This window comes from Mirounga angustirostris, unplaced genomic scaffold (genome assembly GCF_029215605.1).
Source record: "Mirounga angustirostris isolate CCGP_5_RB_7025 unplaced genomic scaffold, mMirAng1.0.hap1 SCAF_14, whole genome shotgun sequence".
Classification (NCBI taxonomy): Eukaryota; Metazoa; Chordata; class Mammalia; order Carnivora; family Phocidae; genus Mirounga; species Mirounga angustirostris.
This window is the reverse complement of record NW_026991722.1, coordinates 8,208,934-8,233,010: the sequence shown is the minus strand read 5'-3', so window position 1 is coordinate 8,233,010 and position 24,077 is coordinate 8,208,934. Positions and strand designations below refer to the sequence as shown.

At 39.7% G+C, this 24,077-nt stretch overlaps 1 protein-coding gene and 1 long non-coding RNA gene across 2 annotated transcripts in view; one reads left to right on the top strand and one right to left on the bottom strand.

Annotated features, from left to right (window-relative positions):
- The first annotated feature begins 2,995 nt into the window (after nt 1-2,995).
- Nucleotides 2,996-24,077, top strand: part of DOK6 (docking protein 6) — a 365,856-nt gene continuing 344,774 nt past the window's right edge. Inside the window, exon 1 of the mRNA XM_064577838.1 lies at nt 2,996-3,391. Coding sequence (XP_064433908.1) covers nt 3,326-3,391 — 66 coding nt within the window. The 5' untranslated portion in view covers nt 2,996-3,325. The remainder of the gene's footprint in view (nt 3,392-24,077) is intronic.
- LOC135362509 (uncharacterized) lies at nt 4,231-5,209 on the bottom strand. The gene is made up of 2 exons (XR_010407294.1): nt 4,690-5,209; nt 4,231-4,543 (listed from the first exon to the last, which is right to left on the bottom strand). It is a non-coding gene; the product is annotated as an uncharacterized LOC135362509 (long non-coding RNA).

Below are 24,077 nucleotides of genomic sequence, written 5' to 3'. Positions count from 1 at the left end.
ACATATACAGAACTCCATTTTTTTATTCTCTTTCTAACATAAGAGGGTGTCCTTTTGTGTTTGCTAGAACACATTCAATATTTCTGAACAATGGTTGATAAGGGTTAAGAATCAAGCATATTCCCTGCCTTTCCTATAAGGAATCGATTTCAAAACAATCCTATGGTTTTGAAAAATAATAGTTTATAAATTCAGGAATAAAATTAAATTAGAAAATGACAATTTTACAATCCCTAATGAAATAATGCATCAATGCAATGATCACCCAAGGCTGAAAAACCGTTAGGGAGACGTTTGGTGGGGAATTTTATAATGGATGTATCGGGCTGACAACACTTGAACCCTCTAATCAATGGAGCAGTCAGACATTTTGTTCTTCTTGATGTGATTTAGTTGAATATATACAGCACTTCTTATGGATTACTCTGGGGGAAAAAAAGAATGTACTCAAATATCTAAGTCACGTTACTAGTTAACAGGAAGTTTAAGGCTTAGGCAACTACAATAAATGATGCCATGAAGATACAATCAATTGTATATACACACACAATACGCACACACATACACACACACACTGCTCTATCAGAAATTTAAGAATCTAAACTAACTGTAGGAGAATATTTAAATCATATCAGGGTGTTATAAAGACCTACATAAGTATATAAGCAAAGGCATAATCATTATATAATTATTTAAACCCAGATTTATGAAACCCTTAAGTAACTACTGAGATTATTATTGAGAAAATTAATCTCTGACTTCAAATACCTCATTTATAGAAACACATTACTGTATAAATGATGGAGAAAGTTAGTGGTCATGGAAATTACTATAGACCCAAACCAGTCTAGAAATGGTGTCTCTACAACTGAATGTCTGCCTCAGAGCCTCTGTTTCCTAATCTATTAAATGGCAAGTTTTTTGTTTATGGTTTTTTTTTTTTTTTTGCTTAACACATGGCACTGCAAGAGGACTGAATGGAATAAGGTATTTAAAGCATCTGCAAATCTAAATCAGTCTTCACATAAAGAAATCATAACCATGTAGGATACGTAATCGCAACAAGTGAATGGAACAGACAACATGCCCGAGGTATTTCAAGGGGGGGGAAATCACACCATGTCAATAGGGAGTTTATGCAAATTTTCTGGGAAGGTCAGAGTTTGAGCTTATTTATTCCAGAGTGACAGCTTAAGGGATCTTGCCAGGTTATTCTAAATATCTGCCTCAGCATCTGGTACTATGTGCGGTGGATAGTCCAAACAACTGTTTGTTACATAAATGAACGAAGAGGAAGAATATGCTGTTAAGGCAAGTTAGAGTGTCCGCTGAGTTGTATGGGCTCTAGATGAAGACTCCTAATAATGATGGTACAAAAATCACCTTTGGTTGGGGTAAGTGGCATGCTACTTTGTCCCTTAAGCTTTCATATTTTTCTTCCCTTCAATCAAGTAGTTTCCTTTCTCTCTTAAAATGATTATGTTCCCAAAAGGGCTAAGAAATTTTAACTGGAGGGACGCCTGAGTGGCTCAGTCGGTTGGGCGTCTGCCTTCGGCTCAGATCATGATCCCAGGGTCTTGGGATCAAGTCCGCATCGGGCTCCCTGCTCTGCAGGGAGCCTGCTTCTCCCTCTGCCTCTGTCTCTCTCTCTGTCTCTCATGAATAAATAAATAAAATCTTTAAAAAAAAAAAAGAAAGAAATTTTAACTGGAAACATGGGAAGATACTGCTCGCTATGGTAAGCAAGAAAAGAAATAAACATAATCTTTTGAACTTTTATCAAATTTAAACTCTTTATAAATGAACGAGTCATTTATAAAATTTTCAATCTTTATACATTTTTTTTTTCTTAAAAACATCCTGACCTGCTAGGCACTAAATAGTCTTGCCTATAGCAAAAACCCATACATTGCCTCCAGCTAAAATTCAATACTCCCTATTTCTCCTTGCATCTTATAAACATGATATAATTTTTAAATTAAAATTTCTTTACACTAGGGAATAGCCTACTTCTGAATGTCATGAGTTCCTGCGTTAAGGGGGGGGAGTTCCCCATTGTTTTGATTTTACAAGTTGAACATTTCAATGGGTCATTCGCATCCACCAGTAGTAGCTTTGGTCTCCATTCCGCCTGGGAGATGAAAAGCCAGGACCCACTCTTAGGCCTAGTTAACTGAAACGCGTGCATAAATCAGTCCACTCCGGTCCTTCTCGCTGCTGCTTCGCGAGAGGACGTCGGCGAAGGGCTGCCTCGCCTGACGGCTCCAGTCTCCTCAGCAGCAGAGGGACTAGACACATGCGCACCGTTGGTCTCTTTGTGTGCACCAGGAAGGGCTCGGCGTTGATTTACACTTCCTGATGGGGCAAGGACCTGGAACGCGAACGTGTGCTTAGGGACAAAAATGCACGTACGCAAGGCCACTGAAATAAACACTTGTCTCGCTCCAGTTTGCCTTTGCCTCTTTGGGAGCATCCCCACCGCCCTTTCCCCGGTGTCCAGCTGGGGAGCGGACACTGAGCCCCGGAATGAGGAGCCGTGTCCTCTGGGATCCCACACCCGGGAGGGCGATGCGGGCACCGGGAGCCGGGGGGGCAGGACCCTGGACCCGGCGCGCGGGAGGAGCTCCCCGCCCGGGCCGCGAGGGACGGAGCGCGTCCTGCGAGCCTCTCCGAGCGCAGCCCCCCGGGGGGCCGGGGGGCGGGAGCCGGGCGGGCACCGTGTCCTCTGGGATCCCACACCCGGGAGGGCGATGCGGGCACCGGGAGCCGGGGGGGCAGGACCCTGGACCCGGCGCGCGGGAGGAGCTCCCCGCCCGGGCCGCGAGGGACGGAGCGCGTCCTGCGAGCCTCTCCGAGCGCAGCCCCCCGGCGGGCCGGGGGCGGGAGCCGGGCGGGCACCTGGGCCCGCCCCCCGTCGCCTGCCCCTCCCCCGCGCCGGGGCGCCGCGCGGGTGCGCCCCGGCCAGCTGTGCGCCGCCGAGCGAGGCGCCAGCCCGCGGGTGCTGCCGGGGGCGGCGGCGCGGAGGGGGCGCCCGCAGCTGGCGGCGGCGCGGGCCCGGCGCTCGGCTCGCGGCTCGCGGCGGGGGGCGGAGGTGAGGACCGGAACGAGGAGGGCGGCGCTGCTCGCGGCGCCGGGCCGCGTCCCCTGTCCGCGGCCGCCCTGCCACCAGCCCGCGTCCCCGCCGGCGGGGGCTCGGGGGCCCGGGCGGCGGCGCGGCTGTGGCGGCGACGGGCTGGATGCGAGACCTGCGCGGACCTGGCGGCGCACGGCGGCTCTCGACTCTGGGAAGCCCATCGCGGAGGGGACGAGCCCGAACGTGCTGGCCATGGCCTCCAACTTTAACGACATAGTCAAGCAGGGCTACGTGAAAATCCGCAGCAGGAAGCTGGGGGTGAGTGGCTCCCCGGGCTCTCTCCTTCCCCTGCTCGCGTTTGCGCGGCTGGCTGTTGTGGGGGGCGTGGGGGCGGGGAGAGGCGACACGCGCGGGCAAAGAGGGACCCGGCCCTTTCGCAGACAGCCCGCTTGTTGCTCGGCCGGCGTGGGGCCCGCACGTGCCTCGGGGGGTTCTGCACACGAGTTGAGGGTTCCGGGAGGGCCCGGGTCCCCATCGTCTCGTGCGCGGTGCTGGCTTGGACCAGACTGAGAAGTCATGTAGACGGAAGGTATCGCCAGTTTTGAGATGAATGTGCCTCGGAGGCGTTTTATATATAGTGCTAAGCACAGTGGTCTGCTCTCGAAAGTGTGCGCCTTTCGGGGAGAATTGCTCGGTGTGCGGGAGGTGGGCAGGCGCTCCGGTGTGTGTATTTGCAATCACCATTTTCTAACCCCGCTCCCAAGCCCATTTCGAAATTCTCTTTTGATGCCCTCCCAGCGCCGCGCGTCCCCGCCGGCGACTGCCAGCGACTTCAGTGCGCCCCGAGCAGTTGCCCCAGTGGCAGGCTCGCTGGCCGCGTGCGCGCCCGGACAGGTGCACCTGCGCCCGTGTGCAGGCAGGTGTGTGCTCGCCGCCGCGGACACGGCAGGCTTTGCGACAGCAAAGTTCATGGAGACCTTGCCGTAGTTCTTTCGTGGAAGATAGTCTGCCTGACTTGGGAGAGAAACAGTGTAGGCCCCCGGGGGTTCAGAAGTTCTCTAGTGACCGGACGAGGAGGTAAGAGGGACGCGCTGGCGGTCTCGGAGGACCTGGCTGTGCAGCGGAGAGGCAGGAGGCGAGGGGCGGGCGCTTGGAAACACAGCTGCCCCGCTGGGCGGCCCCGGGGAGCGTGGGGGCGACGCGCAGGGGGGCGCGGTGGCGGCAGTGGGGCCCGCGCGCGCGACGGGTGCTGGGCAGCCTGGGCAACCGAGAACGACCCTGGCCGGCAGGTCCAGAGCAGGAAGGGAAGCTCGGCGTGGGGGCGAAAGTGCCCCTTCCCGAATTCCCTGGGTGTTTCTCTGCCTCACCGTTCTCAGAGTTCCAGTTCTGCGAAGCTCCGGGATCCTGGGGCAGAGCGGCCGCGAACAAGAACATTCCCCGCGTTCCCTGCTGACTGGATGAATCCTCCAACTTGGAAAGAAAAGGAGGGAGAAGTGCGTTTATTTTCTCACTCAGAAAGAAAGAAAGAAAAATGGGGCTAAATGTAGCGCTAGAAAATTGAACGAAGGTAGGGCAGAACCCCTAAAGCCCCTAAAAGAGGAAGGGTCCCTACGCACCCAGAGGTCGCCGTGTCAGGAGTTGGTGGACGCAGGTGTGGGCGGCGGGAGGAAGGGAAAAGGCAGACTTGTCTGTTTTGTGCTGCCTCGGCTGGGCTTCACTTTGAAGGTGAGGACTGCACCCCGAGGAGCCGAGAGGCCCACCCTCTGGAACTTCAGCAGCTCCGTAGCAGCGGGGAGGAGAGGACCCGGTGAGCGCGAAGCCGCCCACCTCGCGGCCCGGCGCCTCCGCGCCCGCCGCGCGCCCTCGCAGGGCCGGAGAGCACGCGCGCGGCGCAGCCCCTCGGCCGCGGGTCCAGGGCTGCTCTTGGGCAGAAAATTGCGCCTCGTGCTTTTCCGGCGAGGTAAGGAAGAACCCACGTGTAAAGCCGCAGCTGTCCAGGAGGCTGAGGGCATCTCTCAGCCGGGACGCGCTGCTCAGATCTGTCACCCGCGCTGCCCAAGCAAGAAAGAGCTGGAGGGGAGGACCGCTTTAGGCACTTGACCTATGAAGCCCTTTGCTCTCGCACCGGGTGCTTGCTCATCCTTCTCGCTCTTTCGGTCTTCTTGCAATCTCAGTCGTGTCGGGCAGCTCAGACGTTACAAGCTAGTGGATGATTCAGGTCCCCCGGGGAGATGTGTATCTGCTTCCACAGAGTCATTGTGTACGTGAGAATGAGACTGAGCAATGCAACCCTGGGAACCCCCGCTCCTTGCGCTGTTGGTCCTGGGGTCTGTAGGATTCCTCTCCCGTCCCCAGCTTTCCAGGATTTCATACAACAAAAACTGAATATGGCACCCAGTTAAAATATAGGATCCAAGGAAAGAGCATTGCCTGCTTCTTGGCTAATCATGGTGTTAACAGCCTTTGAAATGTCCTTTTAAAACACCATTCCTCCTAAAGATGTGTGCAAATGTATTTGCAATCCCAAGGCGTCTGTCTCTTTCCATACTCACCGTTTAGAGATATATGCCTTTGTAAAGGACACCCTTCAGAGAAAATAAAAGCATGTTTCCATATAGATTAATTTTATGTGTAGATTAATTTTGTCTTCCATTTCTACAACTTCAGAGTTTGGTGTTGAGACAGTTTTGTTTTGTTTTAATATTAAATTGAAATATTAAGCTAAACTAACCTTGATTATTTTGAAGAATTTTAATTATCAAAAAGAACTTTAGAGACTTTCTATTCAGAATATTCTACTATTCAGAAGGGTGACTTCACATGACACAACTTCATCTACATGTTTCTGTGAAGCTGAATAAGTAAGTGGGTCTCATTAGATAGTAAAACTTTAAGCAAGTAAGGGGTGCCGTACACGTGAAAAGTCATATCCCAAATCATAGAAACATGATTTATCTAAATATTAAAACTTCATTTTCATAGTTAATAGTACATAATACTAATTTTGTGGACTCGGAACTATGGATTTTTCCAAATAAAATATGGATTTTTCCAAATAAAATAATTTTAATTCAGAAGACACATAATGATTCTTCTATGGTTTATGTTCAGAACTAAATATCAAAATAAAAATTCTAATGAAATATGCACAGGTATTTGATTTATCATGTACAGAACTCATGCTTTCAAAAACCAAATTTTATAATATTCTAAAGGGGGAAAAAAAACCCTGGGCATGAGGCCAGTGGTATCAGAGATTATTATGACGTGAAAATATATTTTGAGATGAAATGTTCTACCATACCCTTTACTCCTTAAAAGTTAGTCTTCCCTATTGTCCTGAAGGAGGGCAGAAAAGTGCCACTTGCCCTTTGGGCTGGGGGACAACCCTGATGAAGGTGCTTCCAGGTTTAAGTGGTTGAAACAGCCCTTGCCAGTCTTCTTAGGGAATCTAGTGCTACCTGTTGAGGACGCTTCTTTAGCCAGTTATTTGGGCGAAGTAGTAAGTGTTAAACAATGTTTAGAATGTTTGCTTTGAAATTTGTCTTGACACATTAATCAGCCTGTCTTTTATTCAGGAAAATAATTTTGAAAAAAAATAGTAGTATCCTGGATTTTACCCTTGTCCTTTAAAAATATGTGACATGACTGTTACAGTCATTTCTTCATAGTCTGTGTTAATTTTTCATTATAACATGTCACTGTTTCTATAGATATACTGTTTTCCTTTTGCTTGATTTAAAAGCCCTTACAATAATTCAGTTCCTTTTGCCATCTTATCTGTTGCATGATTGGTATAATTTACAAGGTACCATGGTAGTCAGTATTTTGTTTTTAACAAAGGGTTACTTCAAACACTAATTAAAAAAAAAAAAAAAGCAAAAGCATGTTGGTCAAAATTGCTTATCTCGGGGCACCTGGGTGGCTCAGTTGGTTAGGCGACTGCCGTCGGCTCAGGTCATGATCCTGGAGTCCTGAAATCGAGTCCCACAACGGGCTCCCTGCTCAGCGGGGAGTCTGCTTCTCCCTCTGACCCTCCGCCCCTCATGCTCTCTCTCTCTATCTCATTCTCTCTCTCAAATAAATAAATAGTCTTTAAAAAAATTGTTTATCTCTTAGCCTTTATTATCTGTTTCCTTCTGAACACTGATAGGTTAAATTTAGTCAGCAAGGCATATGTTGTAAAATATCCAACGTATTCTTGGTTTGCAGATAAACTAAGAACTCAACCACTGAAACCATTACTAGAACTTTATACATGGCTATTGACTCTATAATGCAGCAAAGGTAAATGCAGCATATCATCATCATCACTAGCATTAACCTCACTATATAAATTCCAGACTGCCATAGTATGACTAATTCTAGACTCAGCCCTCACATCATTGTTTTTAAGGAATTCTGTTCAAATATAGCAGTGTGAATATTCACAGGCACATTGTACACAAATAGTATTTTACACAAATTGTTTTCTCTTTCTTTCTTAAAGTCAGGTGAAGGATTTGTATTGGTTTGTGTGGGTATCAAAGGAATGTCTCAAGATACAGTTGACGTTTGCACATTCAACAAATGATCAAATAATTATGGAGCATCTACTGTTTATCAGGTGGTGTGTGTGTGTGTGTGTGAGACAGAGAGAGAGAGAGAGAGAGAGAGAGAGACTGTGAATGTCCCAGAGTCATGTTGTATTGTCAGGGTTAATAACAATAAATACCTCCTACATCACTACTACTCATAGTACATTAGGCCAGTAATAGTCACTTTACCCCAACCTGGCTGTAAGGGAAGCAGGGAAATGTAGAAGATCACATTTGGAGTATGTGATGAGCCCCAACTTTATGAGCTGAACATCTATTCAGGAAATGAGAAATCATTTGCATAATCTCCATTTGTTTCAACAACTTACTGTGGATTCATCTACATCTTGCCCTCTCTCCCTCCTTTTTTTTGTTTTTGTTTTTTCTCCCTCCTTGATTAGAACCTTGAGACACTTCCATCCCTGGCTTGATGACTCTTGATCTTCTTCTTATAAATTCTTTGGGTTTTCCTGTCCTCCCACAAACAGCTTTCTTCTGATGATGGAAGAGAGTAGTTTTTCATGAGAGAGATTTATGAAAATTTACCCCTTTACAGAAGCTCATTCATTAATATATATGGGAATTTGTGTGTGTGCATTTGCATATTTTGGTTGATTAGAGCAATCAAAAATTTCTCTGGTTTCCCAAATATCTAGAAAGTATTTTACGAAGAGTGATTTTATCTTGTATGACATGCATTACCAGTTTACCAGGAATTAGATGCATTAAATATATTTAAGATAAAACATATAAATAACTTAATGATTTTGACCGTTCAAAAGTTCAAAAGAACTCTTAGGATCATTACTTCAGCTATGAATTCCTAAATCTATGGATTTAAAACAGGGAAGTTGCATATCGGGTGTACTTAATCTTTTCTCTTTCTAGAATATTCTGTATCCTGGACATTGCTTTCTGAAAAGGATCCATTATATCCATGGTTATTTATCATTTATCTCTTTCTTATTAAATATAGAATTTAGAATATATGAAAAGTAATTATTTTAGCTATTTTCATTTTTGATTTTTGTTTATGGTGACTATTATGTATGTGTTTAACACTGTTAAACATTCCACTTAATTATTAATAATAACCCATGTGAGTTATACTGAGTAGGACTATTAAGTATTCATGTGTTTGGTCTGTTTCTAATTACATCCACTTCATTTTAGAAACTATACAAAGATAAAAAGCAAGCAATACTAACAAAATAAAAATTACCTGTTTTCCCACTATCTAATGATCTTTTCTAGATTTCTTAAATTTTGAAGTTTTAGCTTTAAGGAAAAAATAATTCTATCAAATGGGACAAACTAGTTAAAAGAGAAAATACTATAATTTCTTTACTTCAGTTTTATTGCTTTTGTCACGTGACTCATAGTATTTTCTTTTCTTCTTCAAGCTCTAGTAACTTTGTCCAAAGAGCTCAAGAATGTAGGTAGAGAACATTTTCATTAACTTTCTGCATAAATCTCCACTGGTTTTATTTTAGGATACAGAACAGGATTATCCTTTGAGTACTTCCTTTTTTTTTTTTTTAAGATTTTATTTATTTATTTGACAGAGAGATAGAGAGCACAAGTAGGCAGAGAAGCAGGCAGAAGGAGAGGGAGAAGCAGGCTCCCCGCAGAGCAGGGAGCCCGATGCGGGACTCGATCCCAGGACCCTGGGATCATGACCTGAGCCGAAGGCAGCCGCTTAACTGACTGAGCCACCCAGGCGCCCCTGAGTACTTCCTTTTTATATTATAACACTACTCCTTAATGAGAGTATTGCACCTGTCAGTCAAATTGAATGGAATAAGGAATGATATTTTGTTATAAGTAGAGAACAGAATCTCATTTAATAAAGAAATGTTCTCATGTTGTTTGAAATAAATGGTGGTTGTAATACTTGAACATGTGCAAAGTATTTCTCCTGTTATTGTACTAAATTCATTGTAAGATTGTCTAATATTTTGGCTTAATAGTAAAATGACTGAGAGGACAAACACTTTGAAGTTTGATTTGAGGCTTCATAATAGTAACATAATCATTTTGCATTTTGGTGTACCATGCATTTTACAGCTTATAAAGAATTTCCACATGTATTATCTTACATAATTTTCCCAGGATGCTGTTGAAAGTATATTTAATTTTACCTTTTATACATAAACTCAAATCCAAAAGAAGTAAAGGGAATCAGCCAGAGTTACAGAGAGACAGATTGGGTTTGTGTGTGGATGTGTATACTCAAATCTAGGTATCCTAACTTGAGGTGCAGTATTATAAATACAATGCAACAGTTTCCATTTCCTAAAATATGTAGGCAGGGAGCAACACAGCTATGTGTACTATTCAAAGTAAATGTGTTTTCTTCAGCTGGTTACTTAGTGTAAAGCTAATATTATCATTCACTTGACTCAACCATAAGTTATTTACATTGCAGATGAACGTGCTACTGGCAGGTGAGAGGTGGTGGAAATGGCTGAAGGTGATCAAAAGACAAAAAGACTTCCAGTTGTAAGCTAAATAAGTTCTGGAGAGGGAATGTAGAGCATGGTGACTACAGCTAACAATACAGTATTGTATTTTTTAAAGTTCCTAGGAGAGTAGATCTTAAAAGTTCTCCTCGCAAGAAAAAAAGTTGTACCTAGGTGAGGTGATGGATGTTAACTAACCTTAGTGTGGTGATCATTTCATAATGTACACATATATCAAATCATTATGTTGTATACCTTAAACTTATACGATGTAATATATCAATTACCTCTCAATAAAACTGGAAAAAAGTGTTACTTGGTGAGAGAATTTATGCCACAATAAGGAGATACTATGCAGATATTTTTCCAGGCCACTTTGAATGGACGTGATTTCATTTTCATGTACCATCTAAAAACTGGCTAATTTCTCCTTTTAAGAATGGAGAACAGGCTCCAAAATGCAGCTGATATCACCTGTGTAGACTTTAAAATGTTTTTGTTTATTTGTTTTAAAGATTTTATTCATTTATTTGAGAGAAAGACATTGCTACCCAAATCTGGACACACTGAGCCGTGCTGAACCAGACCATGACCTCTGTCTGCGAGGCTTGGTTGTTTACTTGTTGTGTTGCTTGCTACTTTTAAGGGGAAGGAATTGAAATAGATACACTTAAATGACGTTCCCATTTTTTTTTTTTAGTTCTCTTATTTTAAAAATGTCTATATGCCATTCTGTTACTTACATGTAGGTATTTATATAAGATATATAACATGGGTAAGCATGTGCAATTGTTTTTCTCATGATTTTTTCCTTGTAAACATGAAATTAGTTTTCTTGGACCATTCAGTATCCTTTAAAATATGTATATGTGTGCGTGTGTGTATGTGTGTGCATACATAGATAGATACATAGATACATGCATACATACACATGTGTTATATATTAAATAGAATGGTATATATTCCCAAATGACATCTAAGCCCTCACACACACTGAATTATATACAAATATAATAGGAAGGTTAACAGGAGAAGAAAATGTACATAAAATGTCTTAATAGCATACAAGTTAAGTTTTTATTATATAAATTATTACATGTTCACTTTATTCTTTGAAAAAAATTTTAATATTAGTCTAAAATTGAAATTTAGGATGTCTTTCAAAAACTATGGATTTTAAAGGTTCGCAACCAGTAAGAGAAAATTCTTTATCTCTGTTTACATAATCCTAGTGAAATTTCTAACATCGTATTCAAGAAAAGGAATGAAAGCATACTTTTTACATATTTGAACTTGCCTTGAAAAGTATGCCTTCTCATTTAACTTACTAGGAAATAGGAATACGTCTCCCTGAATGTTTTAAGGGCCCTGGGGCTGTGCTGTAGAAAGCATCCATGTCATCATTTTCCTGATGCTTTTATAGACTTCATTACACTTTGGAATCTTTAAGTATTTGTTCTGTAAGTCTTCTAAACAAAAGCACATCTAGTGCCAAATCATGATGCTGAGTTTAACTGGAAGCTACCCAATTATGTATAAGTATGAAATGTGTTTTTCTGTACATTTAAAGTAACAGCTATTTAAAACTCTGACGACTGCTTAACACACATACTGTTGCTTTCTGATACTTTACATGATTATCTAAATTACTTAGACCTCTATTTAAAGTGATCCTCAGTTATGACTGCTTTGGAGTTACTTACAGAGCTTGCGCTTTTCCTCATTGATTTGGTCTGGCTGGGTTTTGAGCATGGATATGCTTTTGAAGTCCCCCCAGGGGCTTTTACTGTGGTGCTCTGGTTGATATTCATTATCATACAGTGAGGATTTGGGGAGAAATAAGGAAAATATGAGATCTGTTAGGCCACTGTAAACTACTAAAAACACTGTCATTAGTGCTGAGACTTATGAATTGGCATTCCCGAAATATAAAGTTAGTTATCCAGTAAATCAGTCACGTAATGCTAATTACTGACAGTCTATAAGCCTTTATAATGTGAATACAAAAATGATAAAGTAGAAATTTCTTCGAGGGACAGAAATTCACTTCTAAAACAATGTGGTGGACATAACTCAAATTTTCTAAAAACTCTGGATCATTCTTTCTGTCAGTCATATTGATGCTCAGCTGAGGCTTCTGCTATTAATATGGCTACTCACGAAAGACTTCCTTCTTTACTTTGTGTATTCTAATCTAAGTAATTGCAATACCATGGCAGTTTAAATTGTACTTCATTTAAAACTCAGTAAGTTCTGAATGGTGCTGTTTTTCTTATTGGAGATTCAGTGCTTCAGACTATTAAAGAAAAGAAACCTATATCTTAGAGTCTATTTTATATTCTTCATAGATCTGGGTTTATGGTTATGCGAGGCAGTCACTGCTATGTAGCACCTCATTTTTGGTGTCTCAGAGGTTTCTTTTGTTCTGTCTTTTGTTCGTTGTCTCCTACTTGAGGAGAGAGAGCATGAGTGGATGGGTGGGAGAGAGAATTGGGACAATATATGGCAAAAACCTACTGAGTACACATAGACAGTATGTACTTTATGGCTTGCTGAGAAAGTAACACCAAGCTGAGAAATCATGAATAAAGAAGGCTTTGTTGTGAGTTCCATGCAGAAGAAATAGCATACCTATATAATGATATGTGCCTGGATGGGTGAGTAGCATTGAGGTAAAGGCCCAGAATAAAGGGCTTATAATGTTCTAAGATCCCACAAAGTCACTGATGTATTTCATAAAAAGGGTTAATGTTCATTCTCAACTTAGCAACATCCCTGAATCTTGAGTGCATAGAATTCATTGTAGTAAAGTAGTATTTGGGCAAGAAGACCAATGAGCGGTGAGTATTATTATCCAAGAAAGGCCTTTCTCCTTGTAGTAGCTAGCCGTAATTGAGAATCACTGACATAGAAGTATTTTTTTTTTCTTGCACTGCAAAGAAGTCTTCTAACAATCACTGTTTGCAATGAGAAGTTAGCTGTCTTATTGTCACCTTTTGAAAATCATTAGACTTTTCCCCTCTGCCTACATTGAATGCCCTCATTTTCTGGTTTTCAGGAATTTTGCTATGCTATGTGTAAATGTAGTTTTAATTCTATTTATTATTCTTGGGTTTATCGTGCTTCTGGATTTTGTGGCTTGATATGTTTCTTCAGTTCTGAAAAATTATTTGCTGTTTCCCCTTCTGTCATATCAATTCTGTCCATTCTTTTCTCTCCTTCCTTATTCATATGCTAGATAACTTATACTGTATTTTCTGTGCTTTTGTGCTTTTTTCTTTTTCATTCTTTTGTCACTCGAAGCTTCAGGATATTTCTTCTCATTTCACTAATTTTCTACTCAACTGAGAATAATCTACTGTTAAATTTATTCATTGTATTCAGTTTAATTTATTTTTTCAGGTCTACAGTTTTCAGTTGATCCTGTTTTCTTAGAACGTCCTAAAGAAATAAATTCTCAGTTTTATCTTTGGTAGGCTTCAATACCTTCAAGTAGATGACTTTTGTATTTGTCCAGCTTTTCTAGTTGTCAACATGCAGGCTTCCCTGAGTTACCTAGTACACCACTAACAGGAATGGAACATCCTCAGCTGGTTGAACTTTGTAGTGATTTCTTTGTGGGGAAACCGAGGCCTTGTGGTCCTCCAGAACTCCACTGAGAGCCAAGAGAGTTAGTTGGCTGTAGCTCTTCCTTAGTGGTGAGCCCCTCTTTCTGTGGTAATTTTGTCTTTGGAAATTTTCAAACAGGTTATCTATCTCTGGAGGAGAACTAGAGTTCTAGTGAAATTGAAAAAGAATGAAGGTATTTGAGTGATAGGACTAAACATGACTACCCCAGGTAGTGTGTGTGTGTGTGTGTGTGTGTGTGTGTGTGTGTGTAACCTGCCTCTGCATAAAAATGGGAGGGGGGAATGAAGCAGTTAGAAGGCTCCTCTAGATCTAGAACTAATGATGTAATGTATGGGGATTAACATAGGAATAAAAAAATTAAAAAATTAAAAAAAAGAAGGCTCCTCTAGGATTTGACTTAATGAACAAGGCCAAATATTTCTGTCCCTTTCAGCAGTGGTTTTTTAACCTGGGCACATATTACAATCACAGGAGATGGTTTTTAGTGTTGTTGGGTTTTTTGTTTCTTTAATGACAAGTTCTGCTTCCAGAGATTCTTATTTAGTTGATCTCTAGGCAATAGAATTGTTTGTTCATTTGTGTTTGTTTCATTTGGTATTAATCTACCCAAGGGATTCTACAATAAATGACATACTTTTCACCAGAAAAGAATTCAGGACAAGTTGTTTATCACTATATATTACCACAGAACCCTACTGAACTAGAATAAATTGGTATAGTATGCCTCTGTAAGTGGTTAAATGAATTAACAATATGAATCAGATATTCATCATTTAGTTTTTTATCCAGCTTTTCAGTCTTTTTTCCATATATTTAGACAGCATCCCCCTAATATCAATATTATGGATGTTGAAGATAAGAAATAATACCTCACATTATAGAAGATGAAATTCCAAAATATTCTTTCCTCGTATCTTTTGCTGTTAGGGCATGAGAAATGAGCTAGGTATTATCAATTACATGACCAGACGTTGAGTTAGTGATAAAAAAGGCAACCCAGGACAGGGATCTTCACAAGGGACAACAGAGTAATTGTTTCCATTGGATTGATTTATTGATGCAAAATTATAAGCAATGTAAACTGTTGTACCTACTGTCCAAAAGCAATAGCCTCATCAAGAAGCCTAATGATTTAAGAGATCACTTATTATCGTTGTTTAGGCTTGAACCTGGTTCTCCAGCCCTCTATTCCTAATTTGAAGTAATGAAATATTTAATATATTTCCTTCTATCTAAATCAGCCAGTGTCAACTTCTGTTACCACTGATAGCAACTAATACCTCTGACAGATAAAATGGCATTATTGGAAGTGACCCAATTAAATCTTAGAATACACTTAAAATAATTAATTTTTAAAGTAATGGGTATGAAATGTCTTTCCTTACCAATATGTAAACCGTAGAATTCCTTTTCTATTGTAGTAATTGCTAGTTTGGACATTTAGCACATCATTAGTGAGTTATTCTGTTCACCCACGGAGAAATGTAGGAGCTTTGATGAAAGCATACATTCAGACCATATAATTTTTAATTTTTAATGTTTGCTTTTAAAAGAGGGACGCACACAAATGTACCCAGTGAATTTTTGACAGAAGTGCAAAAGCAAAACAGTGAAGGAAGGATACCTTTTCAACAAATGTTGCTGGGGTAGTTGGACATCCCTGGGCAAAGTAAGCGAACCCCAACACAAACCTCGCACCTTGTAACTCCAAATAGATCATAGACATAAGTGTAAAAAGTAAAACTACAGAATTTTTGACAAAATGTATAAGAAAATCTTTGGAAACTGGGTCTGGGCAAAGAGTTCTTGGACTTGACATCAAAAACATAAGCTGTAAAAGGAAAAATTGATCAATTAACCTCCTCAAAATTAAAAATGTTTGCTTTGTGAAAGAGCCCATTAAGAAGATGAAAAAAAATTGCTATAGACTGGGGGAAAATATTTACAAACTGTGTATCTCTAACAAAGAACTAGTATAAAAAAAAACTCTTAAAACTCTATGGTAAAATTTTAAAAAACAACAACAATTCAATTAGAAAATGGGCAAAAGACATGAACTGACACTTCACAGAAGTTGCTATGCAGATGGCAAATAACCAGATGAACAGATGTTCAGTATTATTAGCCATTAGGGAGATGCAAATTACAACCACCGTGAGCTATCAATACATACCTACTGGAAAGGCTAAAATAAAAAACAGTGACAACCCCAAATGCTGGCAAGAAGGCAGAAAAACTGGATCCCTTGTACATTGCTGTGGGAATATGAAATGAGGGTTCTGATACTCTTGAAAACAATTTGGCAGTTTCTTAAATAACTACCATACAACCCATCAACTGCAGTTCTTGGACATTTGTCCCAGAGACGTGAAAACTTTGTTCATGCACAGACCTATACACGAATGTTCATAGCGGCTTTATTGGAAACACCCCCAAACTGAAAACAAACCAGATGTCCATCACTGGGTGAATGGTTAAGTAAACTATAGTGTATGCATATCATGGGATACTGAGGGATCAAAAGGACTACACTATTAACACGCACAATAATGAATCTCCAGATTATGTTGAGTGTGCGGGAAAAAAAAATCCCGAAAGGTTATAAACTGTGTGATTTCCTTTATGTAGTATTTTTGAGATACAAAATTGTGGAAGTGAAGAACAGGTTCGTAGTAGCCAGAGGTTATGGACAGGGAGGCAGGAGTGGGGTTTATGTGTGGCTGTGCTGATAAAAGGGCAGCGAAAGGCATCCCTGTGGTGAAGGAAACGTCCTGTATCTCGACTGTGTTCCTGTGGAGATCCCGGCTGTAATATTGGATTAGAGTTTTATCAGATGTTCCCATAGGGGAAAATTGAGTAAAGGCTCTGCAGGGTCACTCTATATTACTTCTTATAACTGCATGTGGAACTACAATTATCTCAAAATAAAAAGGTGTAATTAAAAAATGTAAGAGAGGTATCAAAATGTAGCCCTATTTTGCAAACAGGATAAGTGATCTTTTGGGGCCCAGTTATTATGGGAGTAGTTTAGAAAAATTGAAAGAACACAATCTTTAGCATCAATCAACCTGGATTTAATTACTAACTCTGCCAGTTAGAGCTGTGTAACCTGTGGGAACCTTCAAATACCTTTGAGGCTCACTTTTCTTATTTGTAAAATGGGTTATAAGACCTCATTATGTTTTGTTAACATTAAGTAGATAATATCTTACAAGATATGAAACAGTGCTTGGTCTAGGAGGTACAAAACCCTTGAAAGGACTTTTAAGCAGATGGCATAAGCTTCCTGGGACAGCCCTTTGAAAGGGAACACACATCCTTGCAGCTCTTCTGAACTGGGGTTCCCTGAGCAAAGAAAGCTTATTGTGAGTAATGCTGCAGTGAACATGGGAGCACAGGTATCTCTATGAGATTCTGATTTTAACTTCTTTGGATCTATATCCAGAGAAGGGATTGCTGGATCATATGGTATGTCTATTTTTAATTTCTTGAGGAACATCCATATTGTTTTCCATATTGGCTGCATCTGTTTGTATTCTAGCCGACAGTGCCCAAGGGTTTCTTTTTCTCCGCATCTACACCAACACTGGTTATCTTGTCTTTTTGATGAGAGCCATTTAACAGGTATGAAGTGTGAGGTGATACCTCATTGTAGTTTTGATTTGCATTTCCCTGATGATTAGAGGACCTTTTGTATACCTTTTGCCGTTTGTATGTCTTCTTTGGAACACTGTCTATTTAAGTTCTCTGCTCATTTTTTAACTGTGTTGTTGGATTTTTTGCTATTGAGTTGTAGGAATTCTTTGTGTATTTTGGATATTAACCCCTTATTAGATATATGTTTCACAAATATTTTCTCCAAGTCTACAGGTTGCCTTTTAATTTTGTTGGTTTCTTTTGCTGTGCAGAAGCTTTAGTTTGATATAGTCTTCCTCTCTCTTTGAATTGTGAAGAATATAAATGTTGATCATTTTTCAGTTGCAATTTAGTGTTCTCTGTGAAATGAGGTTTATATAAGCTACATTTGCCCACAGGACACCTTAATTACTAGGAGCCAAGTGGTTTGAACACGCCATTGACTCCAGAAACAAACAACAGTGCAAAACCTCTGCCTTTGATTTTGAGCTCTAAATGAGCCACCTTGTCCAAATTTTAAAAAACATCATTACTTAGAAGAAGATAACATTCAGCAGTATTTCAGTGAAATTTCATTTTGTGTCTTCAGAAAAAGATCATTTGGCTACATTCCCATCCAAAAAATGTCATTAGCCATTTTGATGCTCAAGGTGATACCTAGTTGCAGCTCCTTTTGAAATGATAATAAAACTGTCCAGAATATAAAATAAATAAAATTCCAAATGAAGCATCTAAGAAGAAGTTTCAAATATTATGCTCTCTGCTGATAGGTTAATATCAATACCTGAATAGAACATGAAGGGGGGAACAATACAATGACTTTAAAAAAGGTAAACATAACAACAACTGAAGTATTTGGACATCCGTGAGTCATCTAGGATTCAGAATCAATGGTGAAAGAAATAATTCCTTTGCTATGCACTTTGAATCTGTAACATATTTAGTACATCTTTTCAATTAAAAATACCAAGGATTATTTATATATACTATGTATTAACTAGGGATAGATTACCGTGAAATTTATCAAGGATGAAATGGTAAAAAGAGCCAAAAGAAAAATTGGTATGTGCCATACATAGGGGCTACAATGATAAATAAACCCTGATGCAGCCTGGCAAGAAAGAGGGCAGTCAATAAATCTTTGCTAAATTGTTAAATAAGTTCACATTCAGAACTGTGCTACCATGGTTTTGATTGGCATGTACAGGACTATGGGCAGTGCCTTCCTAGGCACTTTGTAATTATAGCCTTAGCAACCAATCGAATTGCAATACAAAGGCTGTAATTGGAAATATATCACCCCAAAGATGTTTTCTATCCTTCCTAAAATATGCTATTCGGTGCTTCATTTTTACAAAATATATTTCTTAACTTCCCCTAAAAATATTTTCTGAAAATTCTTTGGTAAAGCACTAAAATTTAGTTTCCTCTTAAGGAAGAATCCATATAACAGCAAAAAAACCCGAAGTGCATTAGTTTTTTGGAGGAAATAAGTTTTGGTTTAAAGGTTACCTAAATTAAAAAAAAAAAGCCCTGCAAAATTATCTTTAAATATATCTCTCATATTGTGATGTTCTATTTCAGTTGCTATTTTGACTATTTTTATGTATATATTTATTTTTAATATTGGTTGTGAACTTCCGAATAGTATAGAATTAGGACCATGTGTTAACTGTTTTCCACTTTCCATGAAGAATCATACCAACAACTTGTGTTTTTATAGTATTTTACAGCTTAAAACCTGCTTTTACATGTAATTCTCCATTGAAAGAGCACACTCCTCAGTGTGCAGGTCAGATATCATCTTCACTTTATATAGGAAGGCTGTGATTTAAAGGGATGTGGGATAACACAGCCTAAGTCTGAAGGCTCAGTTCTTCTACACAGATGTCTAGTACCTTCTCAGAATACCTGTTCTAATCACTGCACAAATTTTGATGACAATGTATTCCTCTGATATGGCATTCTTGACTAGGACATGGTATACTTTTTCTTAATAACCTAAAGTAATTATGAAGCTCCTATCTTCCCAATTTAATATCTCTGTTCCAGTGCTTCATTTCTGCTGAGTGTTGCAGTTCCTAATCTCAGAGGTAATGCATGAATGGTTCCTTAGATCTCTTTATCACTTTCCCTGTGATGTGTGCAATCTGCCAGCCTTGAAACCCTAAGATATATGCATGACTTGCAATGCTTTTGAGAATTAAGAAATTTTCTTACCAGCCTTTATTCTTTTAACATAAAGAAACATTACAGAAGTCGTCCTCTATGCAAAAGTATACACAGTCTGTAATAGGCTTTCTTCTATCTCATTGATGTTAATTTTTTATGACATGTGATTTTATGACCTACAGGGAGTTGATGGGTCCCCAAACTCCACCTACGATTACATTGTTTTTGTCTCTGAAACAACTCTGCACAGACCTCTGCCTCAGGAAAACCCAGTATTTCAGATGATTAACGTGATTTAAGCCTCAGCTCAAAGGTTCCAAGCTCTGAGCATCAACACACTATAGTGGAGAGAACAACCTTTGGTTGAGTCCATTGACTTTCTGGCTCTGTATCTCATCTATAAATTCACTGCTAAGTGCCAAAAGGCTATCCAGTAGGATTATCGTAACCTGTAAATAAGATGAAATATGTCACATGCCTGGCATATGGTAGACCCCACACTCTTTCACCTATTGGCACTGGTATTTCTAAACAACAAGCACTGATTTGACTTGCCAAATTAAGGAGTATCATCATTTTTGGGTATCTTATATTTAATATCACATCCTTGGGACACTTCTCTCTGCCTTGGGCAAAACACTTCTCTGGGTTTTATATCTGATACAAAGTGAGGAGGCGTGGTAGGACTTTAGTCCAGAGCAATTACTTGATTAAGGTGTTTTAGACGTATTCTCCTGCTAAATGACATGCGTGGATTCGTGTCAGTGAAGGCATGGGAACCAGTGTGGAGTTTGCTAGGGTGATCGTATCTTGGCCACACCTGCATTGGGGCTGCCATGCTTCCTCACCTCTGGTGTTGGGCCTTCTGGTCTTTTGCCTGGTTAGCTCTCCTCTGTTATTAAATTTTTTAAAAAGATTTATTTATTTATTTTTAGAGAAGGGGAGGGGCAGAGGAAGAAGAGAGAATCTCCAGCAGACTCCCTGCTAAGCATGGAGCCTAATGCCAAAGGAGAGCATGACTTGAGCCAAAACCAAGAGTCTGTCGCTCAATCGACTGAACCACTGGGGCACCCCATCATTCAAAAAAATTTTTAGATGTTACTTCGATTTATGTCCGCTACCAGAAGTACAGATGGGCAGCCCTACCTTCTTCTAGACCTTTCGTTATATATATTTTAGCAGTTTCCAGCCCTATTGCACATCCTCTGCTTCTAATACCTGCAGTCACATCTGTGTGGAAGGCAAGGGATCCCTGTGCCGATGCCTCCCTCCACGTTTCTGGCACGAAGTCTTTCCCTGGCTTCCCCTCCACCTCATACCCTCCCAGTGACCACCATTGCAAGAATTCTCTCAGTGGTCTATTTTTAAAATCCATCTTCTTTCCCTTAGAATCCTTAGGTAGTGCTGAGCCCTACAGTTTTATCTCCATTTTTCACAAAACTCCTCTAAAGTAGATATTTTAAACTTTAATCTCACTTCCAATCTCCAGATTTGCATGTCCCAATTTTTAAAAAAAGATTGATTGATTGATTGATTGATTGATTGATTGATTTTAGAGAGAGAGAACGAGCACATGAGCAAGCGTGCATGTGAGCTGGGAGAGGGGCAGAGGCAGAATTCCCGTTGAGCATGGAGCTCAGTGTGGGGCTGGATCTCAGGACTCTGAGATCATGACCTGAGCAGAAATCAAGAGTCAGATGTTTAACCAACTGAGCCACCCAGGCATCCCTGCATGCCCAAATTTTTACAAAATATATCCTGCTTGATATCTGTAGTGCACTCCAAACCAATGAGTATGTAGAACGTACTATTTTTTTCTTCCCAAACCAGCCACTTTGCCACATATAAACATATTTAAGTAGATATTTCTATTAGCACTGCTGCTTATTTGAAAATAATTCAGTATCAGATCTGAGAGACAATATTGGCTCCTCCCCATCTCTGACTCACTACAAACAACCAAATGTCATGTCTTATTGGTGCTGCCTAGGAATGTCTGTCATCTATGGTCTCTTTCTAATTGAAATTCTGCTTCTATAACTTTATTCTGAAGTGTTGGTGAGACTTCCCAATGGTTCTTTTTACTGCCTGCTCAATTATCCTTGTACTCCTGCCAGATTGATTTTCTGAATTTCAGTTTGAAACCTATAATTCCCCTTTTTAAATTTTCCCAGAGTTTCTCATTACGTAGAGTAATAATTAAATTTAAACTTGTAATTCAAATCTACCCACAATACCTACCTTTGTTTCACTTAGGTATTTTTTATTGTGTAATATTTCAAGTGTACTGGAAATTACACAGGATAATATTACAAACCATATATGAACTACCTATATTTTACCAATGTTATCAGAGTACTTTTTCTTTCTGCTTTTGGTTTTCTAAGATAGGAAAATGTTGAGAGTTGAAGACCCATTTGAAAATCTTGACATTAACACACTCAGCAGTCCTATTCAGTATTTAACTATGTTACTACATAGATCTAGTTTGTTCATTTCGATGCTTGTATTGTTTTCTATTGCATAAATAAGCTAATCTTACTCGGTTAATAGGCATTTATGAGGTTTTTTTGGTTTTGCTATTATAAACCATGCTTCAGCAAATACGTTTATATAATTCTCCTTGATCACATGTATCCAGGTTTCTGTAGGGTTTGTGGGTAGAAGTAGAGTTGCTGCTTTTTGACGTGTACATCTTCCCTTTACTAGAAGTTTTCAGCTTGCCCACAATAAATTGTTTCACTATATAAGCCTGGAACCAAGGAAACAAGAGAACTTTAATCACATTCTCAGCAGCAGTTGATATTGCCATATTTCTTTAAATTATCAAATATTTCAAGCATACTGAGAACATGTATGTTTTCTTTAAAAACAACATTTTGCTATATTTTCTCCAGATTTTTAGAAAAGAAATAAAATAGATGAAGTTGAAGCTTTTGTGTATCCTAACACACCAACTTCAGACGTAAACTTATCTCTATGATTCTATGCATTTTTCCTGCGTTTATTATATATTTACATTTAAATAATATTTACTGTTGCTTTGCTTAGTTTCAACTTTATATAATTAGTATCATATACTTTGTTGGGAGCCTGGGTGGCTTGGTTGATTAAGCATCTGCCCTTGGCTCAGGCCATGATCCTGGGATCAAGCCCTATGTCCAGCTCTCTGCTCAGCGGGGAGCCTGCTTCTCCCTCTGCTTGCTGCTCCCCCTCCTTGTGCTCTCTCTCTCTCTTTCTCTCTGTGTCAAATAAATAATAAAATCTTTTAAAAAAATCATATACTTTGTGACTTCCTGAAACATACTTGTTTTTGCTCAAGATTGTTTTTGAGATTTAAGCATTTTGGTGGAGTTCCAGTTTATTGCTTTTACTTCTGTATACGATTATTTTGTAGAAATACTCCACAGTTTGTATTGCCTAATACAAATGTGCAAGAGGTTTCTTGGTTGGTGTGTTTGTTTAGGTTACATGCTTAGAAGATTTGCTGGGCATAGGTTGGCACATACTTACTAGATATTGCCAAATTGTTTCCAGATGATGTATCCAAATGCACCCTCCACTGAATTTGAGTACCCTTTGCTCTGGCTTCCTCTCCAACACCTGATATTTTCAGGTGAGACTTTTTTCTCCTTTAGGTAAATGGGTGTTTAAGTTATATTTCTCCGCAATTTGAACATGTTTTCGTATATTTATTGACCAGTTGATTTTCCTGGCTTGTGAATTATCTCTTCAGCTCCACTGATCATTTTTTTCTGTGATACATTTTCTTAATGATTTATAGGAGTTCCATCTATATTTCAAATACTACCCCTTTGTAATTATAAATTATACAACTGTCTTCTCTCATGTTATGGTTCGCCTTTAAATTTGTTTATGGTCTCCAATGTCTTACTGATATTTTAAATTTTAATGAAATCAAACTTATCTATTTCTTTTATGGCTTGTACCTTTTGTTTCTTACTTAAGAAGTCACTCATACTGTAACATAAAACTGCTATTTTCTATTTTATTCTATTGTTTTCATGTATTTCTATATATGCTTAGATCTTTAATCAACCTGTAATTAATCTTTATTTTAGGATTTAAGTTTGGAATCTTTGTTTCCATATGGATAGCCAAATTTCAACTCCATTTATTAAATATTCTTATCCATGAACTTTTTAGCTTTCCATCAGCTGTATGTATTTATCATCAGCTTTTCAGGTTTCATGTATGTATTTCCAATATTTTGTTATATTTACTCTTATGTATTTTAACATTTTTGCTATTGTTTTGAATGACTTTTTTGTTTGTTTGTTTTAAATTAGATTTTCTCATTGGTTGCCATTTGTTTATATGAAAGCTGTTGTTTTTGTATATCTTGTATCTAACATTGATTTACTCATTGAATATTGAATATATGGAGGGCTTCTTCGGTGCCCAGGTTACAAACTAAGAGCATGAAACCTGCCCCCAAGGAGCACATCTAATAAGGGGTCAAAATGTAGAGGCATACGTGCCTTTGGCAAGGGAAGATGATGAGAA